This window comes from Ahaetulla prasina, chromosome 4 (genome assembly GCF_028640845.1).
Source record: "Ahaetulla prasina isolate Xishuangbanna chromosome 4, ASM2864084v1, whole genome shotgun sequence".
Taxonomy (NCBI): domain Eukaryota; kingdom Metazoa; phylum Chordata; class Lepidosauria; order Squamata; family Colubridae; genus Ahaetulla; species Ahaetulla prasina.
Window position 1 is genome coordinate 130226208 of NC_080542.1, and position 14447 is coordinate 130240654.

The following is a 14447-nucleotide window of genomic DNA, read 5'->3' on the forward strand; positions in this document are numbered from 1 at the left end:
TAATAATGCCTACTATAGCATGATTATTCTATAATGTAGACCAACAAGGCTGTAAAGCTCCTGTTATCTCTTAATCTTTCTACAGTATTTGCTTTATAAAAACCTAAAATTTTACTACTTTAAAAAAAATCACTTTACCAGATGATGATGATATATGAGATAAAAATGACTTTTCTGTTATTTACAGAGAGACAGATACACAAAACTAGGAATAGGCTGTTCAATGATTAATGTTAGAAACAAGTAATATTTTCATGATTCTAAGATGACATCCAAAATTAAAATAGTTTCACTGGTATGGAAAGTGACTATGTACTCTTGAACTACCCTAATTAAAACAACAATCTATAAGTCAAAAGTTTACTTGCATTAATAAATTATGAATGTTCATAACTGCAGCTGGTGCATTATTTTAATTGCTAATAAAGTCTTGCTTTCTAATCTGGAATCATGACAAATTACACAGAAAGCAAAATAGCTCTAATGCATAGCTTGTGAAACACAGTTTTATTATTAGTGGGGTTTTGTTCTAATTCTTTACAAGCCAAGAAATGCCAGGATGAACAGTGAATACAGCAACATTCATTACTGCTTACTGAATAATGAGATGGAAGCTTGATTAAGGAATTTCCAAGCATGGTAGAATTTTGTGGTTAAAAGCCAAATTTCAAAAATTTAACCTGAGAAGTGCCTTAGATAAGTTTTCAAAATTTCATAAGCCAAGTCTGCATTCCAGTGATGAATCACCCGAAGAGCTCTCCAAAGTATTATCTTTTTAAGAACTGTATTTAATTGGTAAGCTCAATTGCTAAATATTGCTAGTATTTGTTCTCAAATATTATAAAGTGTGTGTAATATTTGAATTCTGGGAGAGTAAAAAGATTCATGCAACTGTTGACATATTATTTTTACATGCACTGTGATTGGCAGCCCTGTAATTGTCATAAGCTGCTTTGACCAAAAAAATTATGGCAATCACCCTACAGTTAATTCTTACCTGTTCTCTGGCCATCCATTGTACTGAGCTTAGTCTCGTCAGCTACTGTTAAAAGGTAAATGTATAATGGTTAGCTTTGTTAGTGCCCACATCCCTCATGCATCCACTGTTTATTTAGAGGACATTGCCAATATCACTACTCATGCAAATATGTCATATTATTCAGATACTTTTAAGGGGTAGAATGAGGCCCTAGAGAAAAATATTTAGGAAAATTCATGCTTTTGTGTCAGTCATCTCTGGATCACAGGCAAACTTAATATGTTATTCACATGCTAGCATGTCTCAATTAGCCGAGGCAAGACTACCACATATCAGCAAATAGCAATTTGAGTTTTAAAAGTCCCAGTGGGGTTATAAAAACAGTAAATGTCTACATATTTATTACATTTTCTCACACTTAAAAAAACATATCAAAGCTCATGAATCTTCCCAAGGGATATGTAAAAAGGCTTGGTTAGAAAGGCTGAATTTGAATTATTAAATGGGTTACTAGATTTACTATTGCTAGCTTTCCTTCAGCATTATTCCTGAGATATGAACCTGTAGGATTTCAAGATTAGTTATTGCTGTCAGAATCATAAACTTATTGAGAATTTAGAAATTAAGCTAATAAGATGGGAGTAAAATTTTACATGAATACCAATCACTAATATTCCACTTTTTCCTTAAAAAGAATTCATCCCCATCATATATAAATATACTATCTTTTAAGAGAAATGTATCAATTATGTTGGAGTATGTTATTTTAGAACAAAGATGTGCATTAAGATGTGTATGTGTATATACATATATATGTATGTGTGTGTGTGTATGTATACACACACACACACACTATCATCTATCTATCTATCTATCTATCTATCTATCTATCTATCTATCTATCCATCCATCCATCCATCCACACACACATGTACATACGTATATGTATATGCACCCGCTACTTGCCCCAGCTCTCTTGCCCACCTAGCAGTTCAAAAGCATGCAAATGCAAATAGATTAATAGGTACCACTTCAGTGGGAAGGTAAAAGCATTAATAGGTACCACTTCAGTGGGAAGGTAAAAGCATTCTGCATGCCTTTGGCATACAGCCATGCTGGCCACATACCATGGAAATTATCTTTCGACAATGCTGGCTCCCTCAGCCAAGAAATGGGGATGGGCATCATGCCCTTGAGTTGGACATGATTGACAGGGAAGCCTTTACCTTTTATCCCAAAGGTGCTTTTTCAAAAGACAACTGGTCTTTGCTTTTGCTTTGCTTTGCTTTTCCTTCATTCAAGGAGGAATTCATTAATTCCTCCTTGAATGAATTTGTTTTCCTTGATTCTAATCAGAACGGAAGAAGGATGAGAAGCGAAACGTCTTAAAGGAAAGACAAAGTCCTGTTGTCTTTTGAAAAAGTACTTTTAGGACAATCAAGAGCTGGATGACTAAGAATCTACATAGACATATTTATGTTTTATATGTTCTACACAGTAATCTGACCTACTGATAGCTGACATTTATAATTTATAATTGCTAATCTTTTCTCAACAATTCTCAGGCCTGACAATTAGCCTTTTCTGATGAAGCAAGGTTTTATCTCAGTGAAAAACTTGGCCACAATAAATGTTTAAGTTTGTAGGCATCTCCAGCTTTTTCACTCTTTCACCTATAATAGAATTCTTTAGAAAGTAGTGTCTAATCCAGACTGAGACTTCTGGACCAGAATTCTGCCATTCCTCACTTTTTTACACTACTTTAATACAGTTCAAAGCTATCTCTATCTTTTTGCTGGAATTACACCTAAGTCTAAACTGAAGACTTGCTAGACCCATGAGCAATGTCACAAGCAGATGACTCTAACCACATTCCTATCATTTACATCGAACCATGCAAACCATGAACTCTATCATTTGTAAAGTTGAAAGAGAGATCTCCTATAACAGGGCTGTCAAACTCCTGGCCATGGGCTGGATGCATCATGTGCTGGCCACGCCCATACCTGGTTTAGGAAAGGGGGGAAAAGTGCCGACACATCAAATGATGCTGCTGTGATGATGTGAGTTTGACATCCCTGTCCTATAACATGTGCAGTTGCCATTGGAGGTTATTCTTTCAACCAAGTCCCATTTACTATCCCTGACAGTGTTTAGGTCAATCGCTATTGCCTTTAGCAATAGATGTCATTACAAGTAATGGGACTAAACATCCCAGCTGTTAAATGATTAAAGATTAAGCTAAAGCCGAATGTCTAAGCTTCTTAGAATTATGTTAGAATCATTCGTTAGAGAAAAGGTTTTAGCAATGCTAGAAATGAGAAATATGTTGTTGCAGAATTATTTTAAAATGCAATTTTGCATTATTTTCCATCTCCTGAAAAAACTACCTATTTAAAGCTGTTTACAGCTGCTGTATATACTGAACAATCCTGTAACACCTAAATCTGTATAATCATAATACGTTAAATAAACATTAAAATTGCTGAAGCATATATAATGCACTTGGCTTGATCTTATTTAAAAATTTTCATGCCACATATTGAACTCAGCTGCATGGGATAATCAACTGCATAATATTACAAATGATTTAAATGCTAACAGGAAACAATAAGGAAAATAATATCAATATACCATTGAAACACAACAATGACAAAGAAGGACTATGACCAATACCTAAGTCCATGCTTTTAGATTTCCGTGTTTTAACGATGTCTAATTGGCTGGCATCTGAAAACTGCTTAGCACGTTTTTCTGACATGCTTTGGCGTCCAAATCCTTCTCGCTGGAAAGCCAATCCTGGATCCATATCTGGACTTAATACGCTTTAAGAAATATAAGAATAAATAAATATAAAGAAAGCTTAATTAAAGTATACATTTATGTTATATCATTAGCTTATCAATAAAATTAAAAAAAAAAGTTGGAAATCATGAGAGGATATTTATTATTTAATTTTACTTTACTATTTTAGATTTTATTTTCTTTTATTATTTAATTTTAGTTGATCCCCATGAATATAGAATTATTAGCCTTTCAACCCAGGTTTTAAAAGAAGCTTAAAGTGTTCTAATGGTAAGATTAATTTATAAACTGTCCTGGAAATGCTTTTTTAAAATTTTTCTGCTAAAAGGAACACTAAAGATACTAAATGTGAATGATGAAACAGAAATTCAAATTTCAGTCTCTTCAGTCTGAAATTCTCAAGGGTTAGTTGCAGGTGGAAATGCCATGCCTGGCTCTCTAGTTGGTTCTTAGATGTCCTTATCACTTCTAAAAAAAACCAGTAGACTGAACAAGCTACATAAAACTTTTAGATTGAATATCCATATAGAAAGAGTGGGTTTCTCCTATGTAGATTAAGATTTTCCAGAAATATATAAATTCTCAATCTAATCGGGCTTGAAAACTGTATTTATGATGGATATTATGTCCTGGGGTCACGTGATCACCTTTTCTGACCTTCTACAAGCAAAGTTAGTGGGGAAGCCAAATTCAATTAACAACTGTGTTACTAACTTAACAACTGAAGTGATTCACTTAACAACTGTTGCAAAATGTCAGAGAGGATAATCCACCAAAAAGGATTAAATCATCAAGATAGACTACAGGGAATAAATCATTTTAATGATTTATAATAATCACCCTATTAGTGTATCAGCTATGCTAATTTTCTAACTGGCATGTAGTAAGTACAAAAAAACAGATTGTTTTAAAGAATCAGGTTCTGCCTATTTTCACAAACTATCTGATGCTGCCAGGTTGGCCTCCCTAGAAAAAATAATTCCATAGAGGTGGACTGAATATCTATAAAACGTCATACTCAGGATTTACTGAAAGTGTACAAAAAGCATTACGTTGCATTTTAATAGACACTTCCAAAATGGTTAACAACCTGTTGTAAAATTTATAAAGAATGAAGTCGCTTAGTAAAACTGAACAACATCTCACATTAATAGTCCTTAATATTTCAGATTGACATTAATGCAACGTTCTATTATTATTATTATTATTATTATTATTATTATTATTATTATTATTATTATTATTATTATTATTATTATTATTAGCCACGGTGGTTCAGTGGTTAAAGTGCAGTATTGCAGGCTACTTCTGCTGATCACCAGCTGCCAGCAGTTTGGCAGTTCTAATCTCATCAGGCTCAAGGTTGACTCAGCCTTCTATCCTTCTGAGGTGAGTAAAATGAGGACCCAGATTGTTGGGTACAATATGCTGACTCTGTAAACCGCTTAGAGAGGGCTGTAAAGCACTGTGAAGTGGTATATAAGTCTAAGGGCTATTGCTATTATTTCTAGAATCAACAGGCAACAGAATATACTATAACAAAGAAGTTGACTCTGTAAAGAATGTAACCGTGTTATGACCCTCAGTGTTATTAAAATTCCACATATTAATCCTTCTTCATTGTCCCTTGTTTTCATAACATTTTCATCAAGGATTAAGGAGATACTGTCAGGCTGGAAAAAGCATATATTTTCAGCCATGATTCAGAACAGCTGCCATTCTTGTTTGGATAACCCTTCTTCCATTTTCTTTACATCAACCCCTTGGTGCTTTGAAGCAAACTCACAGAAAACACCTTCATTTTACAATCCTTCCTTTGTCCATTACCAGCAGGAAATTAATACAAAAACCACCCTTGGTTGCTGTTTATTTTATTTTACTGGGTTCCTTTTTAACGAATAGAATGCAGTCAACAAAAATAAGGATCCAAACAGATCAGTCCCGTTTGTAATTGCATTACTCTCTTTGAGGCTTTGAAAGGGCAGGCATAAAGGCAGTTATAGGAACAAAAGTAAGCCTTTAAAACTGCTCATTCTTTCTTTTTCTTATTGGGGGGGGTGGGTTGTAAAATGTGAAAGTAAAATAAAATTCTATGCCATCAACAAATGAGAACTGGTTTCAACTTAAAAAAATTATCCTCGGCATGAAATATGGCGTGCTGTTGAAAGGCATAGATGCATTTCTAAAATCTGAGTTAGTTAGTTTTTAGGTATTTTGCTCTGGTGGGAGTCTGAGAAGTCAAAGAAGAAGCACAATGTGATAGAGAACAGCATTGTAATAGGAGAAGTAATGGTTTTTAACATAATAACTGAAAGCTTTTTCAAAGATAGAGTAAGAGTAAAATTAATATGACTGAATACCAGTGCACATTGATATACATGTGTGTGTAACGAATAGCTGACTTGCCAAACAGAGATTTTTGCTGTGGGTAATAGTTAGTAAGATATTGCTGACACAATTATATCAAGCTCAGGAGGATATGAGACTTGGAAACACTCATACTTCAACCTGCTTCTGTTAATTATCACCACAAGCCTAGTAGGAGTTCCATAGAAAGGTCTTTTATTTTGCTTATTGCTGAACATAATTACCACACATACAAATTATTGTTATTCTCTGCAATTAATAAAGATTGTGTAAAAAAAAAGACTTAAAAACTAGGAAGTATTTCTTCTATGTAAGATAACAAAGAAGGCGCAAGCAATCATTGCTGCCCCCACTCCAAAGTGCTGATATGAGATCCCATGCCATAATAATATGAAATTTGCTTTCCCCACTTAAGTTCTTAAATGGCTTGACAGGAACAAGGGATAGATAGAGTATTCTTTAGAACTGAAGAAGCTTCTTCGGTGAGAAGGGGCGTTGGTACTTACCTGAGACACACCTTCTAGTTCAGTTGCCTTTTGGAAAAAAGGACTCTGAGACAACCAACACCTGGATAATTGAGAATATCCATAGATGTCTAGAAAAATAGTTCTGCTTCTATTTCAATTATGAAACCAATGAATTAAAGAGTAAAGAGAAATAAATATGCAAATAAACACAACATTTACCCTTCTGGTGATTCATTCACTATTGGTTTACTCCAGGCGCCAGCATCCATTGTTGCAAAGCCTACATCATCATGAGAACTGGAAGATGATTGGTCTGAAAGATATGGAGGTAGTACAGGTAGTCTATCATCTTCTATCATTACCATATCATCCGGGGGCATGTTGACTGTTGGAGAAAGCTGGTATTTACCTGCAGAAAATGGATGGACAATATTTTATTCATTAGATTTGTAAGACAGCATTCCCTTCTCAAATCACTTTTGTATAACAGCAAGTTTGTGGCTTAAGTTGAACTGAAACAATTAACCCAAAGTCTTTCAGTGAACTTCCATTGTCAACATTGATTTGAATCAGGGCAACATTTAAAAATATACTACTAAGAAGTTATGTAATTCCAGTGCCATTTATTTTGATATAAGTCTTCATTGGAAATAGAATTTCTAGGCATGGATTTCAAAATTCTAAATGTCTGTTGACATATAAAAACCATAATAAATTCCATATAAAAAAATGCTTAGAAGAAAAAGTGCCTAGAAAAATCTCCAATAACACCAAAAATAGATCTATCTTCACCTTTGACATACATTTAAGAGTATCCTATTAGGCATTTATGTTTAATGAATCATCAGTGTATGTCTTTTCTCTCTGCCTGCTTTTTCCCCTGTCTTAGAATAGTCATCATTACCATCTGCATGAAATGTTCAAGTGTGCACTATGTTTAACATACATTTTGTTTATGTCATTGTTTAATATCAAAGGTAAAACTGAAAGTGAAAAACTTTCCTAAGGCTGAACCACTGAGTTTATGGTGCTGGAATTAATCCTACAGGCTTTTTTAACGCTAAATCAGCCTCTTATCTAAAGGGCAATCAACATGACCTAGAAAGTTAGCTAAACAGAGTGGGAAAAACCTTTCAGATATATAATTCATGTTCTCCAGATCTGACTGACAATTCAAATTCTGGCATACTTATGAAGAATTTTGATTTAAAATATTCACTTGGTGTAAAGAAATCCACTATTTTGGGGCAATATTAAATTTTCTTAATTTAGCTAATCCTAATCAAATCTTAGTTTAGCTAATCAAAAAACAGTTCTGGAAACTTTAAGAGAGTCTGAAGCAAATATGGTTACCCAGTAAAGTTTAAAGGAAAAATGTTGAAAAAGGACGAGGAGGAGATGGGGAGCAGGAGGAGGAGGAGGAAGGAGGAGGAGGGGCAGAGGGGAAGGAGGAAGAGGAAGAGGAGGAGGAGGGCATTCCATTGACATCCCATACTGTCAAGCTGAAATGAATGTGCTCAAGTTTGCATAGCAGCTAATTCTTTTCTCAGCAAAAGCTTTTTTGATTGACAGGTTAATGTTGAGCCTAGAAATCCACTCGTTTTCAAACATAATGCCTACAAGATTGTTAACTTTATTACTAATAATATCTCCAAAGAATTGAATGTGAAATTGAATAACCTTATGGCATTTTACAGATCATGACTCTAAGGTTGAGAGGCAGAAGTAATTCAATGGCATGCCTAGGTGTCAGCCTCCGCTTTATTTAAGTGTATTTCACCTACTAGACTGTTTTACTGTTTTATTACTTCGCTAAGTTTTCTTCTTACTGAATGTCTTACATGATTTATGGAGGACGTGGGAGGTTTGTACTGTTGCCAGGTTCGGCTGACATTGCATGTGGGGGTGGGTGGGTGGAGATAGTCTTTCAAACAGACGTTTGAACTGATTTGGCCCATGAATGTAACGGGAGTTGCCTGCTTCGCATTCCATCCAGAAGATTGACAGAGGGAGAATATCGGAAGGGTGGCCAAGGAGGAAGACGACATTGGATTATGATTGTTTGAACTCTAGTGGTAGGACGGTTCAGGAGAGTATATGACGTCTGTGTTTTTAGTATATTTTCAGTTCTGGCTTAGCTTTGTTTGCAATCTGATGTGTTTAGTAAAAATTACCAATCTCTTCAAAATGATGGAGTTGGATCTTTATTTTCTTAAACATTGATCTGAGGCAAGCTGACACTAAGTTTTCTGTGCACTTCTTAATATTTCAACAAGCCTGAATGATGATGTTTTAGCAGATAAACTAAATCTGACTGTAAATGCATTTCTTTTTCAGTAGATTGAAACAGGGAGTTAAAGAAGAACCTTCTTCAGGCTAATCCTAGGAAGAAAGCCCAGTGAAAAAGAAACACTAAAGGCCCACTATAGGTAATTTAAAATGATTCTATTTGTCTTAATCAGGTTAAACCCATTGATGCCAATTTGATAAAAATACAACATGCTCCTTTTTTAAGTACAGTTGGTCTCTAGTTTATCTACTATCAGCCTAATATGGGTAAGAACATAGCTGAATAAGACTAGGTAAAGCTAAAGGTTCCCCTTGCACATATGTGCTAGTCGTTCCCGACTCTAGGGGGCAGTGCTCATCTCCATTTCAAAGCTGAAGAGCCAGCTTTGTCCGAAGACATCTCTGTGGTCATGTGGCCGGCATCACTAGACGCCAAAGGCATATGGAACGCTGTTACCTTCCCACCAAAGGTGGTCCCTATTTTTCTACTTGCATTTTTACATGCTTTCAAATTGCTAGATTGGCAGAAGCTGGGGCAAGTAATGGGAGTCACCCCGTTACATGGCACTAGGAATTCAAACTGCTGAACTGCCGACCTTTCAATTGACAAGCTCAGCATCTTAGCCACTAAGCCACCCTTGGATAAGACTACAATTTAAAAAATATTTTTATGATAAAACAATAAATAATACAAATTAAGAAATTTTGGAACCTCCCACCCCACCCCAAAATGCCCTAAATCTAGCCTGGGTGAATATATAACAATGCAAGAGAAAAAAATTAAAAATGAGTCACAGATGTAAAGAATTTATAAATGAGAATTTCAAAATATTTTGTCACATATTCTTTATACTGATTTGTGCAAAATACTTAAGACCATCATTTAGAAGAAGAGTTTGTCTTTTCCCTTCTTCACCTCCTTTTCCTCTTTTGGGTATGAGGGTATGCAGACATCATTAAGCAGCTTTCCCCACCCCTTTTTTTTCAATTAACTTTCTCTTGTTGAACTGAAGCATTTCAAACTGGCTAATCTTAACTACAGTTTGTTCACCGAGGCCAAGTTCAAATCATTTTAAGAAATCAGCTTGTTTCAACAAAGTTTAAGATTAATCGTAACTGAGTTTTGACTGTGATTAAACTAAAATGGAGGTTCATTCACTTACCAAGCAGTGAGGAAGGGAGACACTACCTCTGTTCCATGGTTCTAATATGATCCATAACCTACTGATTTTGCTCATGTAGCCTCAAATGAGGCCTTCCAATTACCTTTGGATAGAGATGACTTTGTGGGAAATGCTGTTGGAAGGCCTTTAAATGTGGACTCCACCTTGTTTGCTTTTTCAGACTTGAGTGTGAACTTCTTTGCAGGAGCAGTTTTTACTAACTCCTTACATGAAGTATAAATAGCAATGGTGTGCATGTACTCTACAAAAACTGTGATTGCCTATCTACAGTTTGTGAAAGACTAAATGGATAAGCCAAAATGCTATTAGAAGTAGTTCTGATTTTTCATCAGTAACAAAATGACTATGTTGGAATTGAAATGAATGTATATAAAATTTATTTATTTATTTATTTAGTTTAGGAGTTTTGTTTTTGGCACTATGTGCCATCACAAAGTTGCTGTAATGAACCGATAATCCCATAATGTTGAACTGAGCTACTGAGATAAATTTCTTCCACTTAGAAATATTAATGGGCAAATTAAGAGAATTTGGTGCATTAGCAAGCTCCAGGATTAATAAACAAAAGATAAAGATGTTTAAAAAATATGAAAATAGAAGATGAAACATAACTGATGAATAAAATGGATTTTGAGATTGAGAAGATGGTAACATAATTAATATCACAAACAGGAATGCATGTGACTTCAAAATAATTATGTTAAGACATGGAATGAAGTTATAAAAAATATGTTAAGATGTGAGAAGTTACAATTGTCAATACTGAGAAGAATTTATGTGATAAATATGAATGTCTCCTAAAATTTTGCTTTTGTTTCAGACCATGCTTGTTTAAGTGGCAAAAGGATATAGCTAAAAAAAAAAAAGAAAAGAAAAAAAGAGGGGCTCAATTTATTCTCCAAAGCACCTGAAGGAAGGACAAGAAACAATGGGTGGAAATTAATCAAGGAGAGAAGCAACCTAGAACTAAGAAGAAATTTCCTGACAGTGAGAACAATTAATCAGTGGAACAACTTGCCTCCAGAAATGGTAGATGCTTCAACACTGGAAGGTTTTAAGAAGAGATGGAACAACGATTTGTCTGACATGGTACAGGATTTCCTGCTTGAGCAGAGGATTGGACTAGAAGACCTCCAACGTCCCTTCCAACTCTGTTATTCTGTTATATTTGTCCCCAATATAAATATAAATTACAGACAAAAATGAGTGGGGGCGATTTTACCTACTCTGAAATTGCTTGGTTTAGATAAAGGATAGGTGCTGCTGAGAGAAAAGAAGGCTTTTGGAGTCAGAAGGACAGGGTGTGAGATTTGAATGGCATAGATATTTATGGTATGATAAACTTAAGGTCAGTGTGGATTTCAAAGATCATAGTTGAATGTGCCATATTGAGACCATAATATATTTACAATAGTTCAGGTTGTGTCCATATATATTTTTGCGGCTTATCATGCTTTCTGGATGTGTAAAAAAAGCTTAAAAAATTGGATTCAAATACATACAGAGAACTTTAAAGATTACCATAGAATTGAGACCAGAGATTTTTCTTTGGAGATTAATGGATAAACAGCTGAAAAAAAGTCATGAAATTTTGTTTTTGTACATAATAACTTCAGTGAGATTACTGTATGCAGAAAGATAGAAAGATTCAGCAGTATTCACAGTGGAAGAATGGATGATGAACATAATGGAACTTACTGAGATGGCAAATTGACTTCTTTGATAAAAAAACCCCACAATATATATTTATTGCTGACTAGAAACTTTTTGCATAAAACAGAAAAAATGAATTTATGATTCATGGCTTTGATGATTAGACAGGATAGATCATAGACAGAAGAGTTATGTTATAACACTGAGTAAGGACTAAATTTATAATTGTATTTGTATCTGCTGTAAAATAGATCCAAGTTTTATTTTCTTTTTTTTCTTTTCTTACCTTATATTAGTTTGTATTAGTTTTATTATATGTGTGTATGTATGTATATGTGTTAGGTGTGTCAGTACTGTATGCATTTGTGTGTGTGTGTGTGTGTAAACTTAATGGTTTTAAATATCAAACTATAATTTAAAATATATGAAGAAAAATTATATGAAGAGATTAGGTCCAATCAATATCTGCTTGCGCCACTGAATTCTGCAATCCCCTTGTTGTATTTGAATTCTTACCAAAAGAATGAAAATATGCACTAAACTAAAATATATCTGGCTTAGAAATTAGAAAATGTAAGTATAGCTAGTGGAGATTAAGAATAATCTCCCCAATTTTTTTCTAAATCTTGAATTTTTAATCTTGGAAAACTGCATACAATTAGTATCTCCTGGATATAGCACCTTTAAGTAATAATCAACTCATATTTCAATGTGGCTATTACTTTTAAGAGTTAGCAGTAAAAGGAAACTAGATCACCAGAGAACATAGTTCTGGACACTATCAAAGTTGACACTAATCAGGGTCTAGAAAAATTCAAAGAAGTAGTGCAAGATTGGAAGATATGGAGACCTGGCCCATGGAATTGTCAAGTGTTGGATATGACTGACTAACATCATCATCATCATCAATTTTTAAGTTAACATAAAAGTGAAGAGATTTTATTAATATGGAGTTCATCCATTGAAATCATACCTTGCCATGACTATTATGTAGACCTCAACAAAATCCAATTCTGATTCATCCAGCCACACGGCAAACAATTAGGTATTACTGACAAATGAAGGTGAATATACATGTCCCAGGTTAATGGGTCAGTCACAGGGACCAGAGGTTTTGTCTTCCGAGCTTTTGGACTCTTGCTGGAGCCTATCTTCAGGGTTAGAGAGAAATTTCATGAGGATGGGCTCCAGTATGAGTCTGAAAGCTCGGAAAACAAAACCTCTGGTTCCAGTGACTGATCTAGAAAACAAAACCTCTGGTTCCAGTGACTGATCTAGATTGCATCCAGTGACTGAAAGCTCGGAAAACAAAACCTCTGGTTCCAGTGACTGATCTAGATTGAATTTTAAAAACTGAGGAATGAGTGAAAATCGACTACAATAAGACACTAAACTCCTTTGGATTTAGAAATGGTCAGAAGATATGTGGGAATGATTTGCCAGAAACCCAGTAAACTTAATACATTATTTATCTGCATTGCACAACAGATGCATACAATAGCTGAACAAGCCAAGAAAAGTCATAGCCATCTTAAAGAATTTCAAATAGGTGCTATGCCTTTGCATTATGTCAAATCACATTTTTTACACTTTCTCCTTTTGATTGCAAAGCACTCAAATACTCTACTTGCCCAAACGTCTGTTGCTCTTTGACCACAGTACATACAATAAATAAATAAATAAGCAGAATATATATTGATATTTCATATGAAGTAAATCCTCTGCAGAGTACTTTTTTAAAAATCAAAACGTTTCGGTAAGCAAGCATTTTTAATGAAATGGATCTCTAAGTAAATATCAACATCCTCCCAACTCTTCTAAACGCAACACTAATACATTGCTGCAAGCAAAGAAAAAATTCCATTGGTGACTTCACATAGAACAGAATACATAAGGATTCACAAAAGGATGCACAAAAATGGTATTTTAAGATCCTGTGTTTGTTCTTAAACAAACACCATCCAAAGTCCAAAATTGATAAGGTTCACATTACCATGTAGAATTATGGAAAAGTAAAATCAAAACTTAAACTTCAGTGGTACTTCCTTGATCATTATAACTTTCATTGAATTTATAGTAAATGAAACTAAACTGGGAAAACTATCACAAAGTAGCATAAAGTCTGTCTCCAACCTCATTTAAAAAAAATATCTCAGGTTTATCATTTGCACTGTGGTCAGACACTTATTTAATCAATATATTGATTGCCTTCAAAGAAAAGTTAGGAAGGGAGAAAAGCAGTCTTTTAAATTACTGGCTCCAATTGCTCTGATCCACACTGCCTTCACACACACACACACATGCGCGTGAGAGAGGGGGGGCAGGGAGAGTGGGGAATGACACACAGAGAGAAACACAGAGAGATAAAGACAGAGAGTGAGACAGTAAGATAGAGAGAGAGAAAGACAGAGAAACAGAGAGAGAGAGAGAAAGACACAGAGGGACAGAGACAGAGAAAAGCACCGATAATCTATTCGCAAGACCCTATGAACTGGTTGATAACCTAGCACAAGGTAACTGAGTCTATTTGACTTACCCATTAGTCTACTCAGGGCAGCATTTCTGGTGGGTGATTCATTGAGCCCTTCAACCCCACTGTACAGTGAATGGGAAATCCTACGCTCCCGATCATCCATTACTGTCTCAATGGGCAGCTCCGGCCCCAGAGGACTCCCAGGTGATTCCAACTGCAGGAAAAGGGGG

The 14447-nt window shown here is 34.9% G+C and overlaps 1 protein-coding gene across 12 annotated transcripts in view; it reads right to left on the bottom strand.

Annotated features, from left to right (window-relative positions):
* The window catches only part of PARD3 (par-3 family cell polarity regulator), a 734935-nt gene that overhangs the window by 191830 nt on the left and 528658 nt on the right, over positions 1–14447 (bottom strand). For 11 of the 12 annotated variants that reach the window (XM_058181713.1, XM_058181712.1, XM_058181707.1 and 8 more), the window contains 4 exons: positions 14281–14431; positions 6838–7027; positions 3656–3804; positions 998–1042 (listed from right to left, as the gene is read on the bottom strand). In XM_058181713.1, the coding sequence (XP_058037696.1) occupies positions 998–1042; positions 3656–3804; positions 6838–7027; positions 14281–14431 (535 nt within the window). The remainder of the gene's footprint in view (positions 1–997; positions 1043–3655; positions 3805–6837; positions 7028–14280; positions 14432–14447) is intronic. The other variant, XM_058181703.1, reaches the window with a different exon arrangement.